General features: G+C 38.7%; 1 protein-coding gene across 10 annotated transcripts in view; it reads right to left on the bottom strand.

Annotated features, from left to right (window-relative positions):
- inpp4b (inositol polyphosphate-4-phosphatase type II B) overlaps positions 1-25212 on the bottom strand; it is a 235419-nt gene that overhangs the window by 13507 nt on the left and 196700 nt on the right. For all 10 annotated transcript variants that reach the window (XM_046835884.1, XM_046835892.1, XM_046835901.1 and 7 more), the window contains 8 exons: positions 18571-18864; positions 13589-13727; positions 9609-9784; positions 7840-7963; positions 3959-4085; positions 1439-1579; positions 1187-1284; positions 479-591 (listed from right to left, as the gene is read on the bottom strand). In XM_046835884.1, the coding sequence (XP_046691840.1) occupies positions 479-591; positions 1187-1284; positions 1439-1579; positions 3959-4085; positions 7840-7963; positions 9609-9784; positions 13589-13727; positions 18571-18864 (1212 nt within the window). The remainder of the gene's footprint in view (positions 1-478; positions 592-1186; positions 1285-1438; positions 1580-3958; positions 4086-7839; positions 7964-9608; positions 9785-13588; positions 13728-18570; positions 18865-25212) is intronic.

The raw sequence follows: 25212 nt of genomic DNA, 5'->3' as shown, positions 1-25212 counted from the left end.
TTTGAAGGTGCAAAATATGTTGCTACATTTGTTTCTGCAGCATCTGTTAGTCACTGTTGCCTGAATTCAGTTATTCGAGTCTGTAATTATGCCTGCATTAGTATGCATTAGTTACGAAAGACTCAGTGACAAAGCTGTATTTTTGCTGTTACTGGCAAACAACCACAGTTGTTGAGATGAGTCACAAATATTCGCTTCCAATTTACAATCTATAATCTCCAGACACATGCCACATCGGAACACAGGACAAGACTTCACTTTCACTACTGCACGAAAAGAACCCTGTATTAAACTTTGCGAAAACAAACGATCAAAACCACCATCTGATATGAAAAAGATCAGTACAGCTTGTTTTTGACAACATCGTCTGCATTGTTCGGTGCGCTCAAAAGCTGCACAACTTGTGGCCTTCATTCTAAATTGGGTTTGTTCCTCATTACTCCTCATCGGTTTGACGCAAAAGTGTCGCTGGTCTTACCGCTCCTGCAAGCCAAAGAATTTCTACATTCTTCCTCTTCTTGGTTACTACATTCTGGCCAAGTGTTTCAAGCAACTCCTTAATATCTGGCTGCATCTGAAAAGAAGGCAGACCTAAGACAGAGAGATAAAGAGAAAAAATGTCATAAGCAAGAAAGAAAAAAAGAAACAAAACAACACTAACTAGCTTGTTATGCAGGATGTAATGCCCAAGTCCACCTGCATAAAAATCCAACATGGCATAACTGCCAAAACAAACAGAACTGCAGACTGGAGTGAAAAGGGGGCACTGTGTTAATCAAAGTGGGCAAACACATTTTTTCCTTTAACTGCCACACACCAGTTACAGCAAAGTTAAACATTTGCGCAGAGCTTCTGAACATGGCTCAACTATTTAGACACGCAGAAACTGATCTCTTTTAGTAAAGAATTCATGGATGTTTTTTAGTTTATTATTGACGCATAACCCGATAGAAGGTTTGGATATTTTATTTATGATTCTGCTGAGCATCTGTGTGGCAGTTCTACGTGCAACTTGTCTTACATAGTTGCAATTGCATACAAAATGTGCATTGTTAAAATAAGATAAAATGAAAAAATAAAACACTGGGAAGAAAAAAGCAAACAAAAAAGACTGAAAAATGCATTAAAGGAATTGACTGTACAGGGTGTAGTTAAGTGAAATGTGATGAGTGAAATATTAACTTACATTCTAATGGAGTCCTGTCAACGAGTGACTTATAATAGGTCTCTAAAATGTCAAAATTTCTCTGATTTATCCTTTCCTGTAAGGAAATATCCCCAAACCTAAACGAGAGATAGGAAGGAAGGAAGGAAAGGTTGAAAAAGGGAGGGATTCAACACATTTGCAGCTGTATGGTGAAATTTAGAAAGATGTATTATACCAATAACTGTGTGAACAGGATGTGAGAATTTTGTCCTTTTGTGTGTTATTGTGTACCTCTCAGCGATTGTCTGCTGTTCATTGATGCCCACGTTGAAGAGCACAGGGAAGACCTGCAACAGCTTGCCCTGACGCACTTCATCTGGTAATGTCTGGAAGGCTTGGAGTGGAAGCGGCACCTCTACAGTGTAATGGTCTCTGCCACACACACACACACACACACACACACACACAAAACGGTTAATGAAACCAAAGGATTTATGAACCAGGTCACAACTACAAGGACACCATTCAGATTATTTCAGATTAGTACTTTAAATAAACTTTTGCAGATATTTCTAGTAAAGTAAAATGCTTTACTACACCTAAATCTAAACACTTGCTTCAGTAACCAAAATAAAACCATCTATTTTATATGATGTGCTTTTTTTTACTATACCGTATTTTTCGGACTATAAGCCGCTACTTTTTTCCTACTCAAACAACAAAGCGGCTAATTTATGGATTTTTCCTGGGTTTTTCCCGGTTTCACAAACTTCAAGCCAAAAAACTGAACCTCATAACATTAGACCAATGACATTTTCAACCGGAAACGAAATAATGCACTTCTCCTGTGTTCTGAGCTGCATGGCTTCGGGAGAAAAAACTTCACAGATGGAGATTTTTAAACGCACGGCGATGCCAAAAGAAAAACTTCCGAAAGAAATAGTTGTGAAAGGAAGGAGGAAGACAGTGAACAATGACTTTCTTGGTAGGCTACTGTTTAGATACAAGCCGTTGTTACGCGTTGAGTCTGGGTGAAGGGAGAGCTCGCTAACTCCAGTTGCAACAGAAATCATATAAGCACAGACAGGTTTCCAAATCTCGTGCTTTTTTATTTTTCCTGGCAACATCGTTATGGGTTAGTCAAAGAAACTTAAACCTGAGCATTAGAAAATAATAAGGACATATTCCTCGGTCTTGCACACATGCAGTAATACCGGAAAAATGCGGCGGCAGCCTATTCCCAAAATACCGCTCTGCTCTTAAAGAAGCCACAATATATTTCACCCGTTACACCGTGTTACAGACACTCTCTTTTGTTAAAGCCTGTGTAAAGTTCATTAGTTTCAGTGTAGACTTATAGACAGGTGCGGCTTATTTATGGTTAAAATAAAAATCTTTGTAAAATTCAGTTGTGGCTTACATAGTGCGCTTAATAGTCCGGACATAATAAATAATACAATAGAATATTCCACTTGCTAAATGTTTTCAAAAGTTAATAGTCAAATATTCCTGGCCCTAAAGGAATAGTTAATCCTTATAAAATATAAACCCCTACACCGCCACTTCTCTAATTGTTGAACAATCCCAAACCCACTTCCGACATGAAACTTGGGTCTTGGTAATGCACGTCAAACTCTTGAACAACGAAACCATGACGAACCTCTGAGCACATTGAAAACCGACAATTTATTACACTCTGGGTAACAGATAAGCTAATGTCCTTAACATGAACTGGATAGTCATTGATCAAAAATGCACTGACAGGGTGTCTGCCATAGCTTGCTTTGAGTCATCAATTAACTGAAGCACTGACTTCTTTGGAGTTCAAATAAAATCCACATTTCTGCTGATTTATCTTCTGAACTATGCTGAAATTATGAAACGTTTTCAAAAATGTAACGTATTGACTGATTTTATACACATGAATTTGTGCCGTTTTCCTGTTATTTTTTTTAACCCTAGCTCTTCAAAATTCCTTGTGTGCCTATCCAACATGAAAAATCATTCCGTTTAGCAGAGTGAGGATATTAGAAAATGTACCAAGTATTAAAGTCAGACCATGCTGTGTGTGTGTGTGTGTGAGAGTTTCATTCCACAGGAAAAGCAGTACTTAAAATAGCTCTTGTTTTTAATCAGATGTGGCTCTATATCCCCTTCTGGTGAGATTTCCCAAAAAAAATAAATAAATAAACATTAGAGAGAGAGAGAGAGGAGAGAGAGAGAGAGACAAAAGTATTGGGTTCTAAGCACCTTTCCTGCTATATGTGGTTCTTCGTCAGACTGTTACCACAAATCTGGAGGCACACAATTATATAAGACGTCTTTGGATGCAGTATAATCAAATATTGCGTTCACTTAAATGTGAAAACCCAAACCTGTTCCAGCATGGCATTGCCCCTGTGCACAAAGTGAGCTTCATTAAGATCTTGAGTCGCTTACTATAGAGCTCTGATCTCATCCCTACTGGACACCTTTGGGATGAATGTGAAGACTGACTGCAGACCTAATCACCTACATCTGTACCTGACTTTACTAACACCCTTCTGGCTGATGAACACAAACCTCCACATGTGCCCTCCAAAATCTAGTGGAACATCTTCCCAGAAGAGTAAAGGGAATTAGAAGAGCAAATTAGGACTAATTGTGGAATGCGATGTTTAAAAATGACATACTATACTTACGACCAGGTGTCAGAAAACTTTTGCCAATATAGAGTGTGTGTGTGTGTGTGTGTGTGTGTGTGTGTGTATATATATATATATATATATATATATATATATATATATATATATATATATATATACGTCTCACCGTCTGCCAGTGACAGTTGGCTGCAGATTGCTGGGGTCATCGGAAGCAGCTTCTGTGATTTTGAAAGTGACTCCCTGTAGATCAGAAATCCCAACCTCCATATCCTCCAGCATGCCGATCTCCTCACCTGACACACAGAAAGCAATTATGACTCTCACACCACACACAAACACATAGCAGCACAAAAATGATCACACAACAAGTGTGTTCGAAGGAAACTGTGCAACTGTGTGCTAACAATAATATCACTATAAAGACCTGTTCACACATTACACACTTCTATTCCTTCATGGTCAGTCTGTGCAACTGTTCCTTTTACAAAGCTATCAGACTGCTCAATAACAGACACTGAACTAACACTACAGACACTGAAAACTTGGCAGGCAGTCACCTAGGGCGAAACCAGATGAGGGCCGCCTGTGAATGCCCTCTGCCCCACCGCCGAGGATGTGGCTAGTTATTATATTGAAAACTGGGAACTGTGCCTTATTGGATAATACTTAAGAGCTGTTACAGTAATGTATTGTTGTGTTCAAGTAGTTTCTTTTTCCATTTAAATTATTTTCCTGTTTTTCTGCTGTAGTTTAATATACAATATACATTTACATGTTCAATTAAATGTGTTTAACCTTTGCAATGGAAGGTTGTAAATGACTGCTGTAGTGTGTGGAACTTAGTGGTATGAAAGCGGAGCCATTAGGGGGGTTGACGACAACTGGAATCTCGCCCAGGGTGCCAAAAACGTTACCCTGTGCGCACACATGCTCTCAAATGAACACCATTGTACCGCATATCCAACTTGCACATTCTTTCTCAAGCCGCTGCTAAAGAAACTGTAAACAAAATGCAAACCAACACGATAAGTTTATATCTACTATGTTACTATTATAATGTAATTTCTTTTCTTTAGAAATTTTTTTTTGCTGTTTGAACACATCTGTAACAGTTATGTAACTGCAGCTGGTCCTTTGTGTAGGTCTGTGTGGACTAAGAATGGAAAGAGAAAACACAGAACTGTGTTGTTTTATGTTGCACGTGCTCCTGGACGATTGCTGTTTCATTTCACTATGTAGCATTCCAGCTGTGTACAGTTCAATTCCCGGTAAATGTTACTCGATACTATTACATACACACGCTGGACTCCGAACACACTGATTGAAAAGGGGGATACTCACAGCTACACCAAGTGCATGTTAGGACACTGCTGGTGTCACACACACCACACACACACACACACACACACACACACACGCCTGGAACTTTACATATTCTTTGTATTTGTTTGCTCTTTGACATTGGTTGCTAGAGTACGTGACTTAAGCTCAACCAGTAACACTGAGTAACCATTTATGACACATTTAACTACTGGCTTTTTACACACAGAGTCAGAACTTTAAAACTGACGCATCGGGATCATAAATATTCTCATGATCTTTCTCAGGAATGCGTCTTCCAGCTTGTTTGGTTTTTTTTCCTCCAGGAATTTGACAGACAAGAATGACTGACATTAGTTTGATATTGTGCAATAGACATTTGGGTCTAAGATTCATTCTTCTTCTTTTTTCTGTATTAAACATAGTACCAAAATACAGACCACACAAACGGCTGTAATGTAACAAAAAAGGATACAACACCCCAGCCCCCACCCCCCCAACACCACCCGCCCACAAAATCAACACCCTCATGTTCTTTTGGACTGCTAAAAAAACAATAATATGTATGAGTGGGAAGCAACGCTCCGTGTACACACAGTACACCTCCTGTTTTACACAATTAAACATGATGTAACATGATGGAATTTGACAGATGCCCTTATGAAGAATGACTGACAATTATTTGTTTGATATTGTGCAATAGACTTTTGGGTCTAAGATTCATTCTTTTTTTTTTTTTCCATGTACTAAACATAGTACCAAAATACAGATAACACAATCGGCAGTTTGATAAAAACAAAATAATCCCTCCCCATGTTCTTTTGGACAACTAAAAAAACAATAATATGTATGAGTGAGGTGTGTACCCACAGAGCCCTGCTGCAACAAAACCCCAGTAATGCTGAGATCCAGCAGTGAACAAAAAGAGGTTCTGAGACATCTAAAAAACAATAATTTGGAAAATATGGGAACAGAGAGATAAGGAGGAGCAGTAAGATAACAGAGTGCCTTGAAAACTAACTAAAGGCAACAAAATAATTTAAACAAGCTTGAATGAGAAGTAAGTAAATGGAGTTTTGCTCAAGAGACTGAGCAAAAAAGGAGAAGAAGGACAGAAAGATTACAAAACCATTGGTGGGGAATTGATGAGAAATGAAATAAGATATGTGTCGTAGTGTGCAGCTATGTTATATGGTAAAACAGGCGTGTGTTGCTTTTGTTGATGACGGCTCGCTTTATGTACCTCCTGCAGCGTGCTATTGTTCTTGAGCTCACTAAGGAAGCAGTGATGTCATCAGATTGAGCGAAGTTTGTAAAAGGCACAAAGAGACTAATCAGTTTGTTTTGTCAAGGCTTTATGCCTTTTTGTGTTTCTTTTTTCCAAAATAATTCATTTAAAGTTGAGTAATACAAACTCATGGTGTAAACACAATAATTATAGGGGTGTAAATGGCCAATTTTACCTTCCTTATATATGCAAAAATACAGAATGCTTGTCCAATTGATATACTCAATCACTTTTTTAACGCTCTTTGCACACAGGAAATGGATTGCTATTCATTTAAACTCATCTCCCAAAACATTTTTTTTATTAGACAAACAGTGACTGAAACAGAATACAGTGGAGTGTGAGTAAGAAAGAATTTGTGAAGAAAGAATTTTACTGTGCACTGACTGTCTGTCTGTCTGACTGTCTGTCTGTCTGTCTGTCTGTCTGTCTGTCTGTTTGTCTGTCTGTCTGACTGTCTGTCTGTCTGTCTGTCAGTCTTACTGACTGTCTGTCTGTCTGACTGTCTGACTGTCTGTCTGTCTGTCTGTCTGTCAGTCTGACTAACTGTCTGTCTGTCTGTCTGTCTGTCTGACTGACTGACTGCAATTTGGGGAAGGTGGTACACTAGTGGTTAAAGCATTGTAATTTGGATTCAGGAATGGGGGTTTGGTTCCTGGCCACACCAGGCTGCCACATTTGATCCCTTGAGCAAGGCCTTTAACCCTCCCCATGGGGCTCAGTTGTGGGAATGGGGATAAAGTACTCCAGCATGAATGATTACAAGCCCGGCTGTGAAAGGAGGAGGGTGGGCAATGGCCTAGCAACCCGACCTCTTAACAAAAACTGCTATGGAAACGTCAAATAAGCAGTCAGTGCCCTATGTGCCTCATGGTGCGGGAGGAATATATATAAAAAACTGCCTCCATTATAACTGCTTGAAAACAGCATTACATTTAATTTCTCTGAACCTTAATATGTATATTTATTTCTATTTCTTATTTTAATTTGTACTTTGAACTTTACTTGCATTTTTACTTGCAACTGCAACCAAACAATTTCCCTATGAGATCAATAAAGTACATAATAGGGTGTATTTTGATTCTGAAACTACAGGTTATTTCTTTTGGGAATCATATCCTTTCTCTTGGTTTGTTTATATGGGTGGAAAAAAATCATAGTAGTAGTACACCTTTAGCTTGTTTGAAATAGGAAAGTTTGGGTTTCATTTGCCTATAAATCTGATGTTATTGCTCCATCAATGAGCACATTTTCCTCTATTTTGCAATTTGCAGAAAAATCTGGTGTCTATGCAGAATAAATTGTGCCACATCCACACACTCCCTTTCTGCTGACACAACAATACGGATGTGAACGAACCCATTTCCAGAAATGAATAAGATAATGCTGTAAAAGTGTGTGCATGTGTTTGTGTGTGCATGTGTAATTTATATACTTACTATATGTACTGAGTAGGCTCTCGAACTGGGCCACCACTCCAACTGTGTGCAGTTGTGTGATAAAGCCCTTATCCTCTATCCCAGCATACAACCGCATGAGAAAACCACATGCTAGTGCAGCTAGCTGTAAACACACACAATAAGCAGACAGTATTAATCATCATGTGTCAGTGTAACAGTGTAACTTTCTCATCTATAACCATAGAAAAGGCTCACTGCATCGGCTCAATTACTCTGCTGAGACGTTTACATAATTATTTAGCCAGATGTCATCCCTGATTTTATTTCAGCTGCTGCACAAATACATAATTAATTAGCATTTAGTTGATGGTTGAAAGGTTGAGCTGAATCAAGTGTGAGAACACTGAGAAAACACATAGTACATCGTGTATAGTGTTTTGTCAATAAAAACTGAGCACGGGCACTCAATTGAGAAAAGTGTTCAGCACTAACATGCTAATCAGCAGAAGTGCAGAAATGCAGGAAAAACTATTGCACATTTGATGAAAAGGCAGTTATAAAACTGTGCCTGAAAAAGATCCTAAACATTGTAGGTATGTAAGGCAAGGTTACATGGAGGATTTGTTTGTGCTTTATTTGTGTGTGTGTGTGTGTGTGTGTGTGTGTGTGTGTGTGATTTCACAATTGATCTTTTTCTCAGAGACCAGGATCATGAGTTTCGTATGTGCTTTATGAACATCCTGTTCCACATTTTCTCCCCATTTGTTTTGATAATAACCACCACACTTCTGGGAAGACCTTCCACTAGATTTGTGGTTGTGAAGATTTGAGTTCTATCAGCCAGAAGGACTTTAGTCAATTCCTGGTACTGATGTAAGTGAGGACACCTCGGGTGCAAACAGCAATACATTTAATGCCAAAATTGTTACATAAGGTTGAGGTCCGAGCTCAATAGCAGGCCATTTAAGATCTTCGAATCCAACCCATGTAAGCCATATCTTCATAGAGCTGGCTTTGTGCGCAGGTGCAACGCTACTGCATCCAAAAACAACATTTTTGTGTGCCTCCAAGTTTGTTGGATCAGTTTGGGAAAGAACCACATATAGCTGAAAAAGTTCGGGGTTTTGCCTATATAGTTTAAAATCTAATGAAGTCAGTGCTGCTTATGGTGTTTTTCCAATCCATTTCTGGCCTTTTTCTTCCATTTTAAACATAAAAGTTGACATGGAGAACAACATGTAGGACGCTGCAATGCCAGTTAAAACACAGTCTTTTCCATATTCACTTAAAAGTACATCTAAAATAATGTGCCTGGCATATTATCATAAAATCTAATTGCTTGGGGAAGAGAATTTCCATCTGCAAAACAAGTACCTGAGCTACATAGCGAATCCATTTAAAACCTGCCAACAACAATTAGCTACATAAACATGAATCGGTTGTGTTTTCTGTCAGTGTCCAGCTGCATTGGAAAATGTGGTCAATACACTTCAACTGTAGTCTGTAGGCAAATATGTATTAAAAAATGTTATTGGAGACTGGGGAAGTGGCAGCTCAGTGGGAAAAAGTTGTGAGTTCAAAGCTGCCAGTGCTGGGCCCTCAAGCCATCAATCCTGACTTAAGTGAGATAATTGTAAGCTGCTCTAGATAAGGGTGTCTGCCAAATGTCATTGATGCAAAAGAGCATGAATGATACGTTTTAGTTAATAATGGGACTGCAGTATCATTGGAAAGTGTGGCTTATCTCAATTAATCTTGTCATTGTTACAGGTGAATGTGTGCGTAGGAGGTCAGTAGGTGGCGCTCACCGCTTGGCTAAATACAGTGTCACGTCTCTGTTGGAGCTGCAGACCTGATGGGGTGCTGCACGCCGCCTCCTGGAGAAGAACAAAGCTCATTGACTTGCTCGCTCTGTCTGCCACATCGCTTACACAGTCCTTCAGCGCCACCACCAAGGGGCTGAGCTGCTCCCTCCAGTCGGCAGCTAATACACACACACACACACACACACACACACACACACACACACACACACACACACACACACACACACACACATTTTTATATGCAATTCCTCTTTAAAAATCACAAATATGATAATCACAATTAAATACTATTGTTAATTCGTTCACAGTTTAAAGTGTTGCCATTTGTAAAGGTTACAATAAAATTTACTTGACATGCCTAATTTTCATTTATGTCAAATATTTGCCCGAAAAAAATCTGTATATTATTATGAGGGCTACGTTTTTGGTTTTTACACTGAAAGCAGTTCCTGGATTTATAATGCGTGATGACGGCTATATTGTTCTGTGGGAATAAACAAAACAGATCTCCTGGTGAAATATTATGTTTACACAGGATGGTTGCCGTTTTATGTCGTTTTTTCGTTTTGTTTTTGGAAATCTGGCTCACTGCTTTCTTCAGTATGCGTTAAACTATTTTCTGCGCTTGCTGATGGTGAGGAAGTTCATCACTTTGTTGCCTTCATGGAGGAAACTAAGCTTCCGTAAAACGGTTTGTCTCCTGGGGCTGTGGTGAGTCTTGGGGTGTTATTGCGCTGGTGGTGTGGAAAAAAAGTGCAAACTGTGATGTTAAGGTTGAAAAAATGTTTGTGTTTGCTGTTATTATATCCAGTGGTGGTGTTTTTGTTACCAACCGCATGTGCAGTTTGAGGGGCTGCTGTTGGACAGTCAGCTGAATAAACATTTTTTTTATTTCTAAGTTCATAAGAGCTTCTTGAACATGAATAGCACAATTAATGTTTTTCGCTAAATCCAAAAGCAGAAAAAATAATTACTGACTGCAGTGACTATAACAATACACAGGCAATAATTAGACTTCAGCAAAATGACTGTTATTTTAATCGGGTTCAGTGTTATTTGCATAGCGCTTTGTACAATCGACATTGTCCCAAAGCAGCTTTACAGAGATAAAGAGGTTATAGCATGTGAATATACAGTGCATTCAAAAAGTAAACTCAATACCCCATAATGACAAAGTAAATACAAAATTCCTGAAATGTCTGTAAATTGTTTTTAATTAAAAAAACTGAAATATCACATGCACATAAATATTCAGACCCTTTGCCTCCCATCTTTCTTGATCGCCCCTGAGATGTTCCTACACCTCAACTGGAATCTACCTGTTGAAAAGTTTATTGATTGGACATGATTTGCAAAGGCACACACAACTCTCAATCCATATCAGAGCAAAAACCAAGCCATGAGGTCGAAGGAACTGCCTGCAGAGCTCAGAGACTGTAGCAAGACACAGATCTGGTGAAGGCTACAAACAATTTCTGCTGCACTGAAGACTTCCAAGAGCACAACGGCTCTAGTGTGGCATAACCAGGACTCTTCCAAGAGCTGGATACCTGGTCAAACTGTGCAATCGATGGGAGGAGAAGGGCCTTAATAAGTGAGACTGAGCTCCAGAGATCTTTCTTGGATATGGGACAAAGTTCCAGAAGAACAGCCATCATTGCAGCCCTGGAGTTTATGGCAAAGTGGCTAGTTGGAAGCCTCTACTCAATGCAAAACCCATACAAGCCCTCCGCCATCAGGCACCTAGAGGAATCTCAGTCTGTGTGGAACAGATTCTTTGGACTGATAAGACAAAGATTGAATTGTTTGTCCTCTAAACGTTATGTCCAGAAGAAACCAGGCAGTGTTCATCATCTGCCCAAAACCATGACACATGATGCATGATGTTGTGGGTTTTTTTTTCTGCAGCAGGGACTGGGCATCTGGTGAGGATTGATTGAAAGCTGATTGGGGCAGTACAGAGATATCCTCAAGGGAAACCAGAGTCGAAAAGAAACCAATCCTCATTTGGGTGGCACCGAATGTCTATTCATTACAGTTCCATCATTGTTGAGGCGTGCTCATAGTGATGGGCACTTAAATGCAGAACCTTTCATGTAAATTGCAGTCCTAAGCCATTGCAGCAGACTGTTTACAGTCCATCTTTATAGTTCTTGAGTAACTTCATAGATATTTAGGTTATTCTCAGCTGCACAAGTTGAAAGCATTTAGTTGTCTAATACAGTATATTTTAGAAACAAAATCAAATAACTAATACAAAATACAGACTATCATTGGTGATTGCAAAAACATTTGGCAAAATGAAGTAAATTTTGAGCCTGTGTGTCTTTCCGCAGGTGACCACTGGATGGCAGCATTGTCTAACAGCAAAGAAGGAGGCGGTGTTTACTCACTCCTGATGAACACCTCTCTAATCGCACCTCATCGCTGGAGTTCAAGCTCTCGCTTTTCACTACCCTCAATTACATTTCTCCCCCGTTGACAGCTAATGTCATCAGAGCCATTACTAGAGTGTCTCAGCTCCATCTCACCCCCCACGCAGACGCTAATAAACCTGCTGTCTTATCTCCCTGCCTGACAGGATGTGTGTGGATCAAATACCGCATGGCAGTGGGGAATGTTGGACCTTCTACTGACCTCCTGCTTCTAAAGCTGGAGACTGTTTCTAACACTAGTCAGATTTCCTGCCACACGTCTTAAATAAAGACCTCGTTTTCTTTTCTTTGTTATTTTCCCACGCAGGTTTCGAAGATGAAGTGGAAACTTTTTACAGTTGATGTGTAAAAGTGTGTATGACTGCTGGACGATCTGTACAGAGAGTGAGAGAGGTGAAGATAGAGATCATTTATGATAGATAGATAGAGAGAAAAGGATAAAACAAAAAAAGGGAGAGAAAGAGAAACAGAGATAATGAGATAGATAGAGACAGAGAGAGAGAGAGAGAGAGAGAGAGAGAGAGAGAGAGTAGAACAGAGGAGACAGAGAAAAAGAAGGAAAAGAGACACAGGAAGCAATAAAGAATGACAGAGAAGAAAAGATAGATACAGACAGACAGAAATTGAAACAGATGAAGCTGAATGAGAACCACAAAAAAGAAAAACAGAGATCATGTGGATGCGTGTGAGAGAGAGATAAAGAGAGTGATGAAAGAAAGTGAGACAAAGGGAAACAGAGAGGCAAGAGTGAAATCAAGATAGTTAGACAACGAGAGACAGACCAAGAAAATGAGAGAGAGAGAGAGAGAGAGAGAGAGAGAGAGAGAGAGAGAGAGAGAGAGAGAGTATGAAATATACACAGACAGAAATCGAATACAGATAAAACTGAACAAGAAAAACAAAAATGAAGATCATGAGATATGTATAGAGAGATAGAGAGATAAATACAGAAAAAGATAAAAAAAAAGGCTGAAAGATGTTAGAGAGAAGAGTGAAAGAACATATGATCATGAAGAGAAAAGTGTAAGAGTGGCTCTGCATTAAAGTGGACACGGCTTCATTTCTGTAAATGGCCGTGTCTCAGTGCTACTGCAGATCCTCTTGAAGAAAAAAAAAAATACATCTCAGATTCCCAGCTGCCTCACAAACCTCTCAGTAAAATAAGAACTAAGACCTAGAGTGGATGAGGAAGAAGATCCAGTGGGGTGGAGAAGAGAGAAGGAATGTATTAGTAATTAAAAGGGATGGAAGACATCAGTGTGAGCTCGGGACAGGTCAGACGTAACATCTGCACCATCGCATGCTTACCATGTTGTGTGTTTTTACGGTCATGTGCTACACTTAGACACTTGTCCTTCCTTCTAGTTTTGTGCTCTGCATAGATGCAAAGATGCTTAATGCATGCAGAAACTGTCAATAACAAGGAAACACTGTCTGTCTCATAGCTAGATAAAGTGTCATGGTGTCTTGGCTGAAATCGCTGATAAGACGGGTAGAAAAATAAAGAGGGAATATTTTGTGCCGTACCAGGATTGTGGGAGGTAATGACGTCAGCCAGCGCCTGGTCAGGAGCAGACTCCTGGTTGTTGTTGTCCTGCTCCTGTAGCTTATCCACCATGGCAATGACACTGTTCAATTCCTTGGCCACGTTTGCCCACACCCTGTCCTAGAGAAGCCAGAGAAAGAGTCAGAGCCGCATGATTCCAGACATCAGCATTACACATTATAGTGTTCCTGGAAATAACGATGAAAAAAAATGGGACACAAAAAGGGGACAACATATAATCTCAGTGAAATGGACAATTCCAGAAACTGCAGATCTCCTCTGGTTCTATTTAATTCTCCTGTATATAATTCATCATATATCCTAGATTATCCTCAGATCTATATACAGTAAGAGGTGATATCAAAACGTTTCCAGAGCTCTGATTACAAGAAAGCATTTTATTTATCTACGTTTCCACACCATCACCTTCAAAATAGCCCGCTTGCACAGCAATACAGCGCCCCCAGCGTTCCTGTTACTTCTGAGTATTTTTTTTTTTCAGTCTTCTTTTCAAAGCGTGTCAAGCACCTTCGGCTATTCGTGCTAGATCTCAGCAACATTGTCGAAACCTCGAGCTGGATCGCAAGTTGCCGAATGGTTTCGACATTTTCGGGGGTTGAGCTCGTTGAAGGTCTTCATGATCTCTTGAAGCGCACGCACTGCTAAAGAAAACCTCGAATGGCTCGTTGCAGCTTGTCAAACGTCTCTGTTGCCCGGTTTCACGCTAAATTTCACATTTTCTCCGTTTTAACTTTCTGTTCATGATGAACAGCTGGTCAGAATAGCACCAGTTAGCAGTCTCGAAATTTGTACAGTTGTACATATTGTACATTTTTATATCCCACATTCTCTACACATATTGTGCTTTACACACATATTGCACTAATAAACCTTTTCATACATGTTCAGATACATGTTCAGATAGATAGATAGATAGATAGATAGATAGATAGATAGATAGATAGATGTTTACATTTATTGTTAGTGTAATTGTTTACCAGCTCCCACACATTTTTACACTGCACAGGGACTTTATTTATTTGCTGTACATTTATTCACTTATGCTGTACATATGTTTGCATATTTGTATGCACTTGTCAATTAACACAATTGCACTTCTGGTTGATGCTACACTGTAGGTTGATGTTTACCCTGTACTATACAATGATATTTCTCATATACAGTTATCCATCCATCCATCCATCCATCCATCCATCCATCTGGGTAAGAACATCCAATGAGCCACAGTTCTGGATGTAGAAACATCTATTGCAGAGTGAAATAAGAGAAAAGAGGAGAAGATGCAGACTGGCTCAAGCTGATTGGATTTACAGGAGTCCAAATAAGCTCTGCACATATCAAAAGCACCTCAGAATGCATGACACATCAAACTTTGCGGTTTATGGGCTCCAAAAGCAGATGACTGCATCAGGTTCTTTCCAGTCCTCTCAATCAAGAGGATAAATCAGAGGCTTTAGGATAGCTGGAGATTGGAAATTTGTTGCCTGTGTGGTTCTTCTAAGAATCCGGGCATGTTTTCTTCTTAACCTGAAGAACCATAAAGCTTAAAGCTGCCACCGAAGGGCCCTTGAGCAAGGCCCTAAACCCTCACCTGCTCAGATGTATAAATGAGATAATTGTAAGGGCGTCTGCCAAATGCTGTAAATGTACATGTGTATTTTTATGTGTGTGTGAACACAATGCATCGAGCGCTATGTTTCGCACAAAAGTCCGCAACCTGTCCTAACTGGATGAAAATGTAAGGTATTGTCGTGAAAATCCACCTTTTAAAATGAAATTAAAAGGCCAGACCTTAGCAAACTTTCAAAAGCTTTATTGCAATTGTCATTTCGAGAAGCTCTGTATCTAATGTAAAATCTTAAAAAACTGAAATTCCATCACACAGGAAATTTTTTCGACACAATCATGCATATTCATTTTTCATTAAACCAAAGAAAATATATATATTTTTACGATAAACAAATGAACCATTCATCATTTACCTTTTCACTTTCTTCAATCATGTTTTTTGTATCTTCACACGATTATAAATGTCTACCATCTGTTGTTCTTCTGGTGTTTACAGTAGTGATGAAAAGATCGGCTCAAAATGAAGATTTAGTTCATTTTGTTCCTTTAAACACCTGCATAGCGGACATGGGAGTCACGTGGAAAAAATACGACTCGGACCAGATGACTCATAAGATGAACTACTCAATTGTGTTTCCTGTGTAATGCACTGCATAGCGTGTATGTGAGTCACGTGATAAAAGTATGACGACTCGGACTAGAAGAGTTGAGATATGAACTATTTAATTCTGTTTCCTGTACACAACCTAGGGAGATTTCGTGATGCTTTGCTCATGCGCGTCCAGTCGAAAATTAACGAATCACTCTCTGAGACGACTCGTTCTTTTGAGTCACGTGAAAATGAACGGATTGTTCATCAATGACACTCACTAGTTTACAGGTCGGAAGGTTGCAGGAGGAGGACAGGTGATCAATTATTGCTACATAAGAGAAAATATAATTTGATTCCCTGCTGATTTTGTACGATTGCCCACAAACAAAGAAATAATCAGTTTATAATTTTAATGGTAGGTTTATTTGAACAGCGAGAGGCTAAATAACAGCGAAATAAAATCCGGAAAAACACATTTCAAAAAATCTTTTTTGCATTTTATCAAATGAAATAAGTATTTGACCCATTCGCAAAACATGACTTAGTACTTGACTAGTTCGCCACCAGGTTTGCAAACATCTCAGGAGGAATTTTGTCCCACTCCTCTTTGCAGATCCTCCTCAAATCATAAAGGTTTCAGGGCTAACGTTTGGCAACCCGAACCTTCAGCTGCCTTCACAGATTTTCTATGAGATTAGGTGTGGAGCCTGGCTGGGCCACTCCAGGACCTTAATGGGCTTTTTGTTTTTTGTATTTTTCTCACTGTTCAAATAAACCTACCATTAAAATTATAGCTTACAGGTAATCCTCTACTTACGATGGAGATTCGTTACGACGTCCCCATCGTAAGTCAAAAATATCGTAAGTCGGAGATGGTACCATGACTGTGACGGTCTTCCCTGCTTCATGCTGATATATAATTTTCATATGGCTTTTCTCTTCTTTTTTCACTACAAGCAGGAGGCATACAAGACACACTTTTATCACTAAAATTGCTGTTTGAAACAGTTTGAAAATAATATACACTGAGACAACTTTACTCCGTCGACCGCTAGTGAGAGCGGGGCATCTCACAGGGTGAGAGATACGCTCATCGTATGCTGCTGACCGTGTCTGTTGTGTGAAATTTTTCATATTTGTACAATTTTGTCGTATCGCTATTACCTTCGTAAGATCTGAAAATTAAAAAAAAAAGTCGAATCATCATAACTCGGGGACCATTTGTAATTATTTCTTTGTCAATGGGCAAACGTAGAAAATCAGCATGAAAACAAATAGTTTTTCCCCTCACTGTATATATATTTGCCCTATAGCTTAAGCACTAATCAAGGAAGAGTATCTCCTGTTAAGTAAACACATCACAGCCAACGCTAAAATTAACAACATTAATCACTACATCAGCAAAATACTTATTTTAAATATACATAATACAATTTTTCCCTCACAGAATTCCCCTATAGGATCAGGGTTCAAACACATCCCCTCCCCTACACACAGCCTACACACACTTATAATTTATTTGTCATTTAGGGCTAATGCGAGCGTGTACATGCGGCGTATTGGTTACGTTTCAAACGTGTCAAAGTGAAAAAATGCTACGGCAATAAGCTAAATGTGTGTGAGCCGCTATACCTTTATTTAACTCATTAGCCCTTTGTTCCTCCGGCGTTCTACACTTCACACCTCGCATGTTCTCAGAAGTTCTGGCTTCATTCTAGCTGTGCGTTCACATATGCGTTGTGGTTTCTGCAGTCGCTCGTCTCTCTCTCGCCCTTGCACTGCAAGAGTAATTAGGCTTCCCAATGCGCAGAGTACAACAAACTATGTGCCTTCGTCGTATTTTCCTCGCTTATTAGGAGACCGTTTTCTTTCTTTGCCTCGTTTTTTTCTCCTCTGCTGAGCACTGAAAAGAATCATTTCATCACTGATTAGAGATTGTTGTTTTAGCTTTGCTGCTAATCTCCTGCTGTTAGCCACAGCTATGACACTGATGGAGCCCAAAATCACACACACACAAACACACACACCTCCTTTTATTAGTATCTGTGTAATTTTCTGCAAATTTCTCCACTGTCCAAACTGACAGGTTGCTTTTATCGTACAAGACATTTGTGCAAAATACAACATTTCAAAAAACTACGTGACACACACACATGTACATTTTCTTCATTTGGCAAACGTTCTTAGAATTATCTCATTAATACATCTGATCAGGTGAAAGTTAAGGGCCTTGCTCAAGGGCCCTGCAGTGGAGGCTTCATGGTGGTGGGATGGATTTAGACTGAGCTACCAATCCTCCTGCAACCCCCACGTCCACGCACACACACACACACACACACACACATACACATACACACACAAACACACGAGTTCAATTAAAACAAACAATACCCTCTAATGCACATTTGGAGCATGATGCATATAAAGAGTCCTTTAGACTCCTGGATACCTTATAGAAAGTTTCAGTGTTTAAAGATTGTAATAAATAATTTTCATGGTCGTTCCTGCGAGTGAGAATTTAGCTCAAGGCTTGCTTCCTCTCCCGATCTCCTGCTTCCTTGAAGATAAAAACCTCTGGTACTTTTTTTTGTTTAGTTTTTTTTTATGGTGAACTCAAAACTCATACAGACGTTTTCTCTTTTTATCCTGAAACGTTCAACTCAAAACCTTATACACACTCTGCCCTTATTCCTACAAAGAAAAGGCCTTCACGGGGGCACAAAGTAGATCAGTGAGAGAGGAAAAAAGAAAAGCGAGAAAGAGAGGTGAGTGGATACTTGCCCATTCCTCTTCATCGTACTCCTTGTGGTGGGGAAGGTCTTGGTGTTTAAGAGGCTGGCGAGCTTCATTTTTAGGTGGCGTCTGAGAGCCAGACACGTTGTTGCAGACGACGACGCTCGGCTCGCGGCTCTGGTTTTGATTCGGGGTCGTGTCCGGGCCCACGTTTTGGGTCAAGTGTGTTTTGGGCTGGGTAGAAACCTGGCTTTGGTTCATGTAGTCGGGCCGTGCTGCGTGTAGCGCAAAGAGAGCATTCTTCACCAACTCGTCCTTCAGGGAGTGCACAAACTGCTCCGTCTGAAAGACAAGGGCATGCTTGTTTAGCATGAATATCTGACAATGTTTCCTTACATTGCACGTCACTACAGTGAACCGGAAGCCGGTAGAGTGCGAGCGCACGCAAGAACCCATCACCAAACTTCATAACACGCATGCACACACTTCAGAAGAAATGCATGAGAGACAGCGAAAAAAAGGATGAGGTGTTGGAAGGAGAAAGAAAAGACTCCGGATGAAAGGAAAAATGAAAAACCGAGAGATGAGCTTCTTCTCCTTCGGTGTGGAGTACAACAATAACAACAACAACAACAACAAACAACTCAATTGCTCCTGAGCGAGACGCCACAGTACACAGAGAGACAGAAAATACAAGATATTGAGGTTGCTAGTGATAGACAGAGCAATAAGGAACAAGGAGAGAAGGTGTTTTGGGTGGGGTGGGGGGTACTAATGATGACCCTAGTAGAAGACCTGCTTCAGGAATAATTGAGTTAGCGTCACAACAAGCTAATCTATTATGCCTACGGATGTAAAAACATGATAGAACGCAAAAAAAAAGAAATAAAAATGTCTATATTAAAGTAGGCTCTATACAAGTCAGGGAGGAAGTCAAGGAGAAGACTGTCGAGCCAAAAACAAAACAAAAAGGTGAGGCTGAATGAAGGAAATGAGGGATATACGCACACACACACACACACACACACACACACACATGTACACACATTCCAAAACACTTCAAGCCCTACTTTTGTGATTTAATGCAAATGCAAAATAAGGGAAAAAGCAGTGTTGGTTTGTGTGAAAGAAAAACAAAAGTTGAACAAAAGTTTGTGGACACCTGATCCTATGTGCTTTTTTAACATCCCATTTCACAATTAACTTTACCCTCCTGGGAGGATGATGCACTAGATCTTAGAGGGTGCTTGTGGAGATGTAGGCGAGGTGAGACGGTGCAGTCAACGTTCTAATTAATCCGAAAGGTGTTCAATAGGGTTGAGGTCAGAGCTCTGTAGCAGGAGATCTTCCACTACAATCCATGTAAAGCATATCTTCATGGAGCTGGTTTTGTGTAGAGGTGTATTGTCATGCTGGAACAGGTTTTGGTCTCCAAGTTCAAGCGAGGAAAATATGTAATGCGACCACATCCAAAGACATCCTATACAATTGTGTTATCAACTCCAATAACCATAACCTGGCTGGCAAAGTCAGATGTCACAATGCTTTTGTCCATATATTGTATACTTAGTACACTAACCTGGTGATTAGTGTTGAAACACATTATGGGTATATTTCTTTAAGATTCATGGTTAAGTAATGTTTAATCTAACGTGCAGCTTAGAGCGGAAACTTTAAATTGACGTCACTTACAGACTTAATATGGATATTTCAGCGATAGAAATAACCGAGTCAGAACATAAAAACAATGCCTTTTCTTACAAGCATATAATAGGAAAATTAAAGCACAGCGTCTTGTCATCTATGATAGCGATAAATCAGATGAGTGTAAGCCTTATTTCAAAGGTTTTATGGACGCTATTATTTACAGGATGCTCGGTGCATAATGATGCATCAGTTGTCTCGTTCACATTTATGCTCACATTCACATCTGTTTATAGTTACATTTAATGTCTTGGAAACAGTTTCTTTCCTCTTATCACTTAAGTTATAGCAGCTATAAACTCATTCTGTCAACAATAACACAGCTTTCTATAGACAGCACGCAGTCCTGAAATATTTCCAGCAGCATTAAGAGCCTATTTCGCACATTTAAAAAAACAAAAATTGTCGAACAGTTGAAAGATGAGCATGTTTCACTAGATTTGCAGGTGCTACATTCGAATTTTAGCTCCTGCGTATTTTTATGATATAAAGTAAATATATTAAGCTGTAAAATATCTATAAGAGTTATTTGATATCAGTATTTTTTGCTAAAGAAGAAACAAGCCATGGCAGCACCATAAGAAATATAATTTAATAAAATACTTTGCACTTCAGGATGTATTTTCACTTCTCAAGTGGAATAAAAGCTAATGTTTGGTGTTATTCTTGTGCCTACCTGAACTGCACATAATTTAAGAGGTATAGAAGCTTTGGCAGTTTTAGGATGTTGGTGAGAGTGTAGAGTGTGAGAGTGTGAGTCACGTGACAAAATTAGCAATTTATGATATATTTATATTAGATAATATATATATATATATATATATATAATATATATATATATATATATATATATATAAATATTATGACAATATATACAATTAAATAATATAAAATAATATAATACATAAAATAAAATAAGCAGTATATCTAATATTGTCATATTTATATAATATAATATAATATAACAATGACAATATATTATATAAAATATAAAATATAATATATGACAATATATAAAATAAAATAATATAAAATAATATAATACATACAATAAAATAAGCAGTATATATATATATATATATATATATATATATATATATATATATATATATATATATATATATATATATATATATATAAAAAATATATAGAATAGAATGGAATAGAATATAAACCTGTGATTTGATTTGCAGTACTGTAGATGGTGTTTAAAAAAAACTCAGAAATGAGAATTTAAAAGGGCTGAATTTTCTGTTCTTTTGTACTGGGATATGTAAAATTGTATCCATCCATAAAATCTGGTTGTGAAATAGGAGCGGAAGCAATAGGTCACAACAAATGCCTGCTCAGGGAATTTAGAACAATAATGCAGGGTTAAATTGTCTATCTGCATTGACCTGCTTATCTTTTAAGTGTGATTATGAAACTCCGAAGAGATAAGAGATATTTATGTCATTCCTGTGGTTAGTTCTACAGGAACTGCTGGCTCATACATACACAGCGAGAAGCACAGGCGCACTGCTGCTGGACTTTCGTCCTCACGCACGATCAATCTCTTATTAAGCCATCGATCCAAGTCTCGTCCAAGAAGCTTATCAAAGTAATTTCCATTTACTGGCTAATCTGTTTAGGGCTTGGATGAACTTTCTGGATTATATGAGCTTAAAAAACTAAATCATATTTAGAAATTTTCCCCACTGAGATTTTCATTAACTCTCAATTTACGGTGGGAAAAAACTATGTACTGTTTGGAGGAGAACTACTTGTGGATTGGATTCAAAAGACTTGTGGATTGGAAATGGATTTTGTGCAGCAAGGAACGATAAGTGGAACACTGTATTACCCGGCCTGCTGAAAGGCCACGGCCCTGAACAGTTCACTGCTTTTCTTAATGTCACACACCTGATTCAGCTTGTCATATTCATGAAGCCTTGCATGAGCTGGTGCGACGGAGCAGTAAATGAGTAATAGCTGCAACGCTGGGGCTCAGGATTTAAAAAAAAAAATCAACAACACTGCTGGTATTTGAAAACAGCAGAGGAATCATCTTGAGTTTTAAAGCATGATTACAATCTGTTGCGCTGTAGGTTATTTCAAACAGTCTTAAGTTTTTATATCTACTATTCATCACAAATAATGATCCTATTTATCACCTTTAGTATCAGGATTATAGCTGCATAGGGATTATCTGCATATAAATGCAGGTTGGACTGCACCCAGGATGCATTTCAAACAGATTGAGATCTGATCAGTATTCAGGACGGAGAAGTTTTTCAGCCAGCGGGAAGACAAGTGTAAATACATCTGTCTCTGCAATACACATCCATTTACGTTGCACTATAACGCATGTGGTGTGACTGCTGAAGTGGATGACCATAGGTAAAAAAACAAAACAAAAAAAAACCATCTCAATCTTCATTTTTGATTACACAACCATCCCGGTTGCACAGAGTAATTGAAAATGACAAATGACAGGACACGGATCGTAACAAATTAAAAGCTGATTTGCATGCAATGACTCAATCTGAAGAACCAGAAATGGATTTGACAACAAGTGTAAATGATGAACCCGATTAAGAGGTGGGAAATTACTGATTTTCTGTTCCAGCTCTCAATTTCAACACAGTATGATGAGTTTGGGGAGTAAATAAAAAGCTCTAATAGATCACGTAAATAATTCAATAAATATCCGATGTCGAATTTAAAGAAACTGTAAAAATAATATTAAATCAAACCCCTTAAACCTTATACGGACAGGATTTTAAATTGGACTACTTGAAGTATCTCCATCAGTCCAGATCAGCGTGTGGTTATCAGCTGCTCTTAGTCACATCTTCACAGACATGCGGGTGATTTTGTGTTGCCTTATACATTGGGATGGAAGTTTTGGATCCGCAGCAGTATTTATTTACCTTGCGCACGTATAACTTCGGCTCCACACTGCCCACATTGGAGCCCATTAGCAGGAGAATGAAAATAAAATCAATCAGAAGAGCGTGAAATTGCAGGCTGATTAAAGGGTCTATTATAATGTCAGCTGCAGGTACAAAGACACTTTATATTCACATGCGCTACAATATTTAGCAAAGTATAGTTTAGAATTAAATGAAGCAGTGAGCAGTTAAAACGCTATAAGTTACTTCATCTAACTACAGAAAAAAATAAACACCATTAGATTAGATGCAAAATGTGCTACACAAACATCCAGGCTTACAGACAAAACAATCTGGCAGAAACTCATCGAAAAAGCTTTTACCGCACCATGGCATCGAATCTACGAGTGGAAATGTACTGGAACAATGAACACCATTCTACCCAATGATTTTCCCCTAGTTGGGGTTCTGAATCTATAATACCACATATTTGCATAATCAGGGGTTGTAATGTAGTTCATTCAAATCGAACAATTAACTCCTTTTGCTCAGTGGATGGGGAAGAGTCATCCTAAAAGAGACCACACCCATTTAATGCGTCACTCTATGGAAAACAAGCGACTATGTAAGAAAAAAACAATAAATGCCATCTGTATTACAACTGTAATTCGTTGTTAAATTTGGACAAATTCTTATGATTTTCACACAGTGACATGAACCACTAGACGAGAAACAGCAATGCTGTGTGTGTGTGTATGTGTGTACTCATCCCTGTAAGACGATGAAATCAAATGTTTAATCTCGCTGTTATTCTGTCGCACGCAGACACACAGTCTGAGATTTCAATCAGACTCTGCTAGCTGTGGCAGAGGATGCTGGGAGGACTCCCACCTCTAATCAAGGCGGAGAGAAGCAGTGACAGAGAGAATGTACCAATTAAAGCAGCTGATTGGCCGTTATTCCGCAGAGGCTAAAACAATCTCGTCTGAGCAGATTGCATACTGACAGCACCAGATGTAATTCATTAATTACACTGATAAAACACCAAAGCCTTCGTTCTGGCAACAGCACACACCCTGCCTTTGTTAGGTTTGGCATGAGAACAGAGTGAGACGGCCATTTGTGAAGGCCGGTGCGACCACTCGGCTGTTCTTAACACGGACGAGATAGAGGCTTGTGGATCAAAACGAAATTGTTACAAAATCTTTTACTAGTTAATTACAAAGCGACACAAATTGGACACAGAAGTTCTTTAATTAAAACATTTAAAAGCAGAATGTTTACTGCCCTAAGATTTTATTCAGTGCTACACAATACAGTGGAAATACACCTACAAAACTCGAATAACACACTTGATGCAGGCAGTCACCTTTTGTGTAAATTCATTCAGTGTAAAAGCTGTTTATTTGTCCAAAATTCAGCTAGAGTACGAACTAGCTGATTATATTTTTGGGGGGGTGGGTGAGGGGATTACTACTATGACTGCTGCATGCCTCAAGCACCTTTAAATCAAACAGGAAAAATGCTATGGAAGAAACACTATTTAGTAATTTTGACCTTGTTGTGACCTTGACCATGTTTGGATTTTGTCATTTCAAAAAATCAAAATTGGCAAATTACAATATAACACAAATTAACATAAATGCACCTCTCAAAGATACCTAGAAAGCATCTTGGATATATATAAAAAAAAAAAAGATAGAAGAGGACCAATACCAGTTGAATGGTAATTAATTGGATACTTAAAACTGCAAACTCGTCACTATTAACTATGATAATAGCAGCCTGCTAACTCATCCAAAAAATATATTAAAAAAATAATAAATTTTCTAAATTTGCATACAAAGTAATGAAATTAACCCTCACTGAGAAAACGGGAAACATTAACGCATCCGACTGGTTACTTCTGATTGGATGCTTTTAATGAGCTTTTCTTCAAAGAAGCTTGAGGTGGAATAAAAAAACGCCCTGCTGCAGCGTAAAAGCAGTCTGTGAGTATTGATATTTTGAATGCTTCTACAAAAAAACATAAAAACGTTATACCAGATATTGCCTAAACCAAATAAACAATTTTACATCGGTTTAACTTAAAAAAAATAAAAAATAAATAAAT

This window comes from Silurus meridionalis, chromosome 2, assembly GCF_014805685.1.
Source record: "Silurus meridionalis isolate SWU-2019-XX chromosome 2, ASM1480568v1, whole genome shotgun sequence".
Lineage (NCBI taxonomy): Eukaryota > Metazoa > Chordata > Actinopteri > Siluriformes > Siluridae > Silurus > Silurus meridionalis.
The sequence above is the reverse complement of the archived record's forward strand: the minus strand, read 5'-3'. Positions and strand labels throughout refer to the sequence as shown.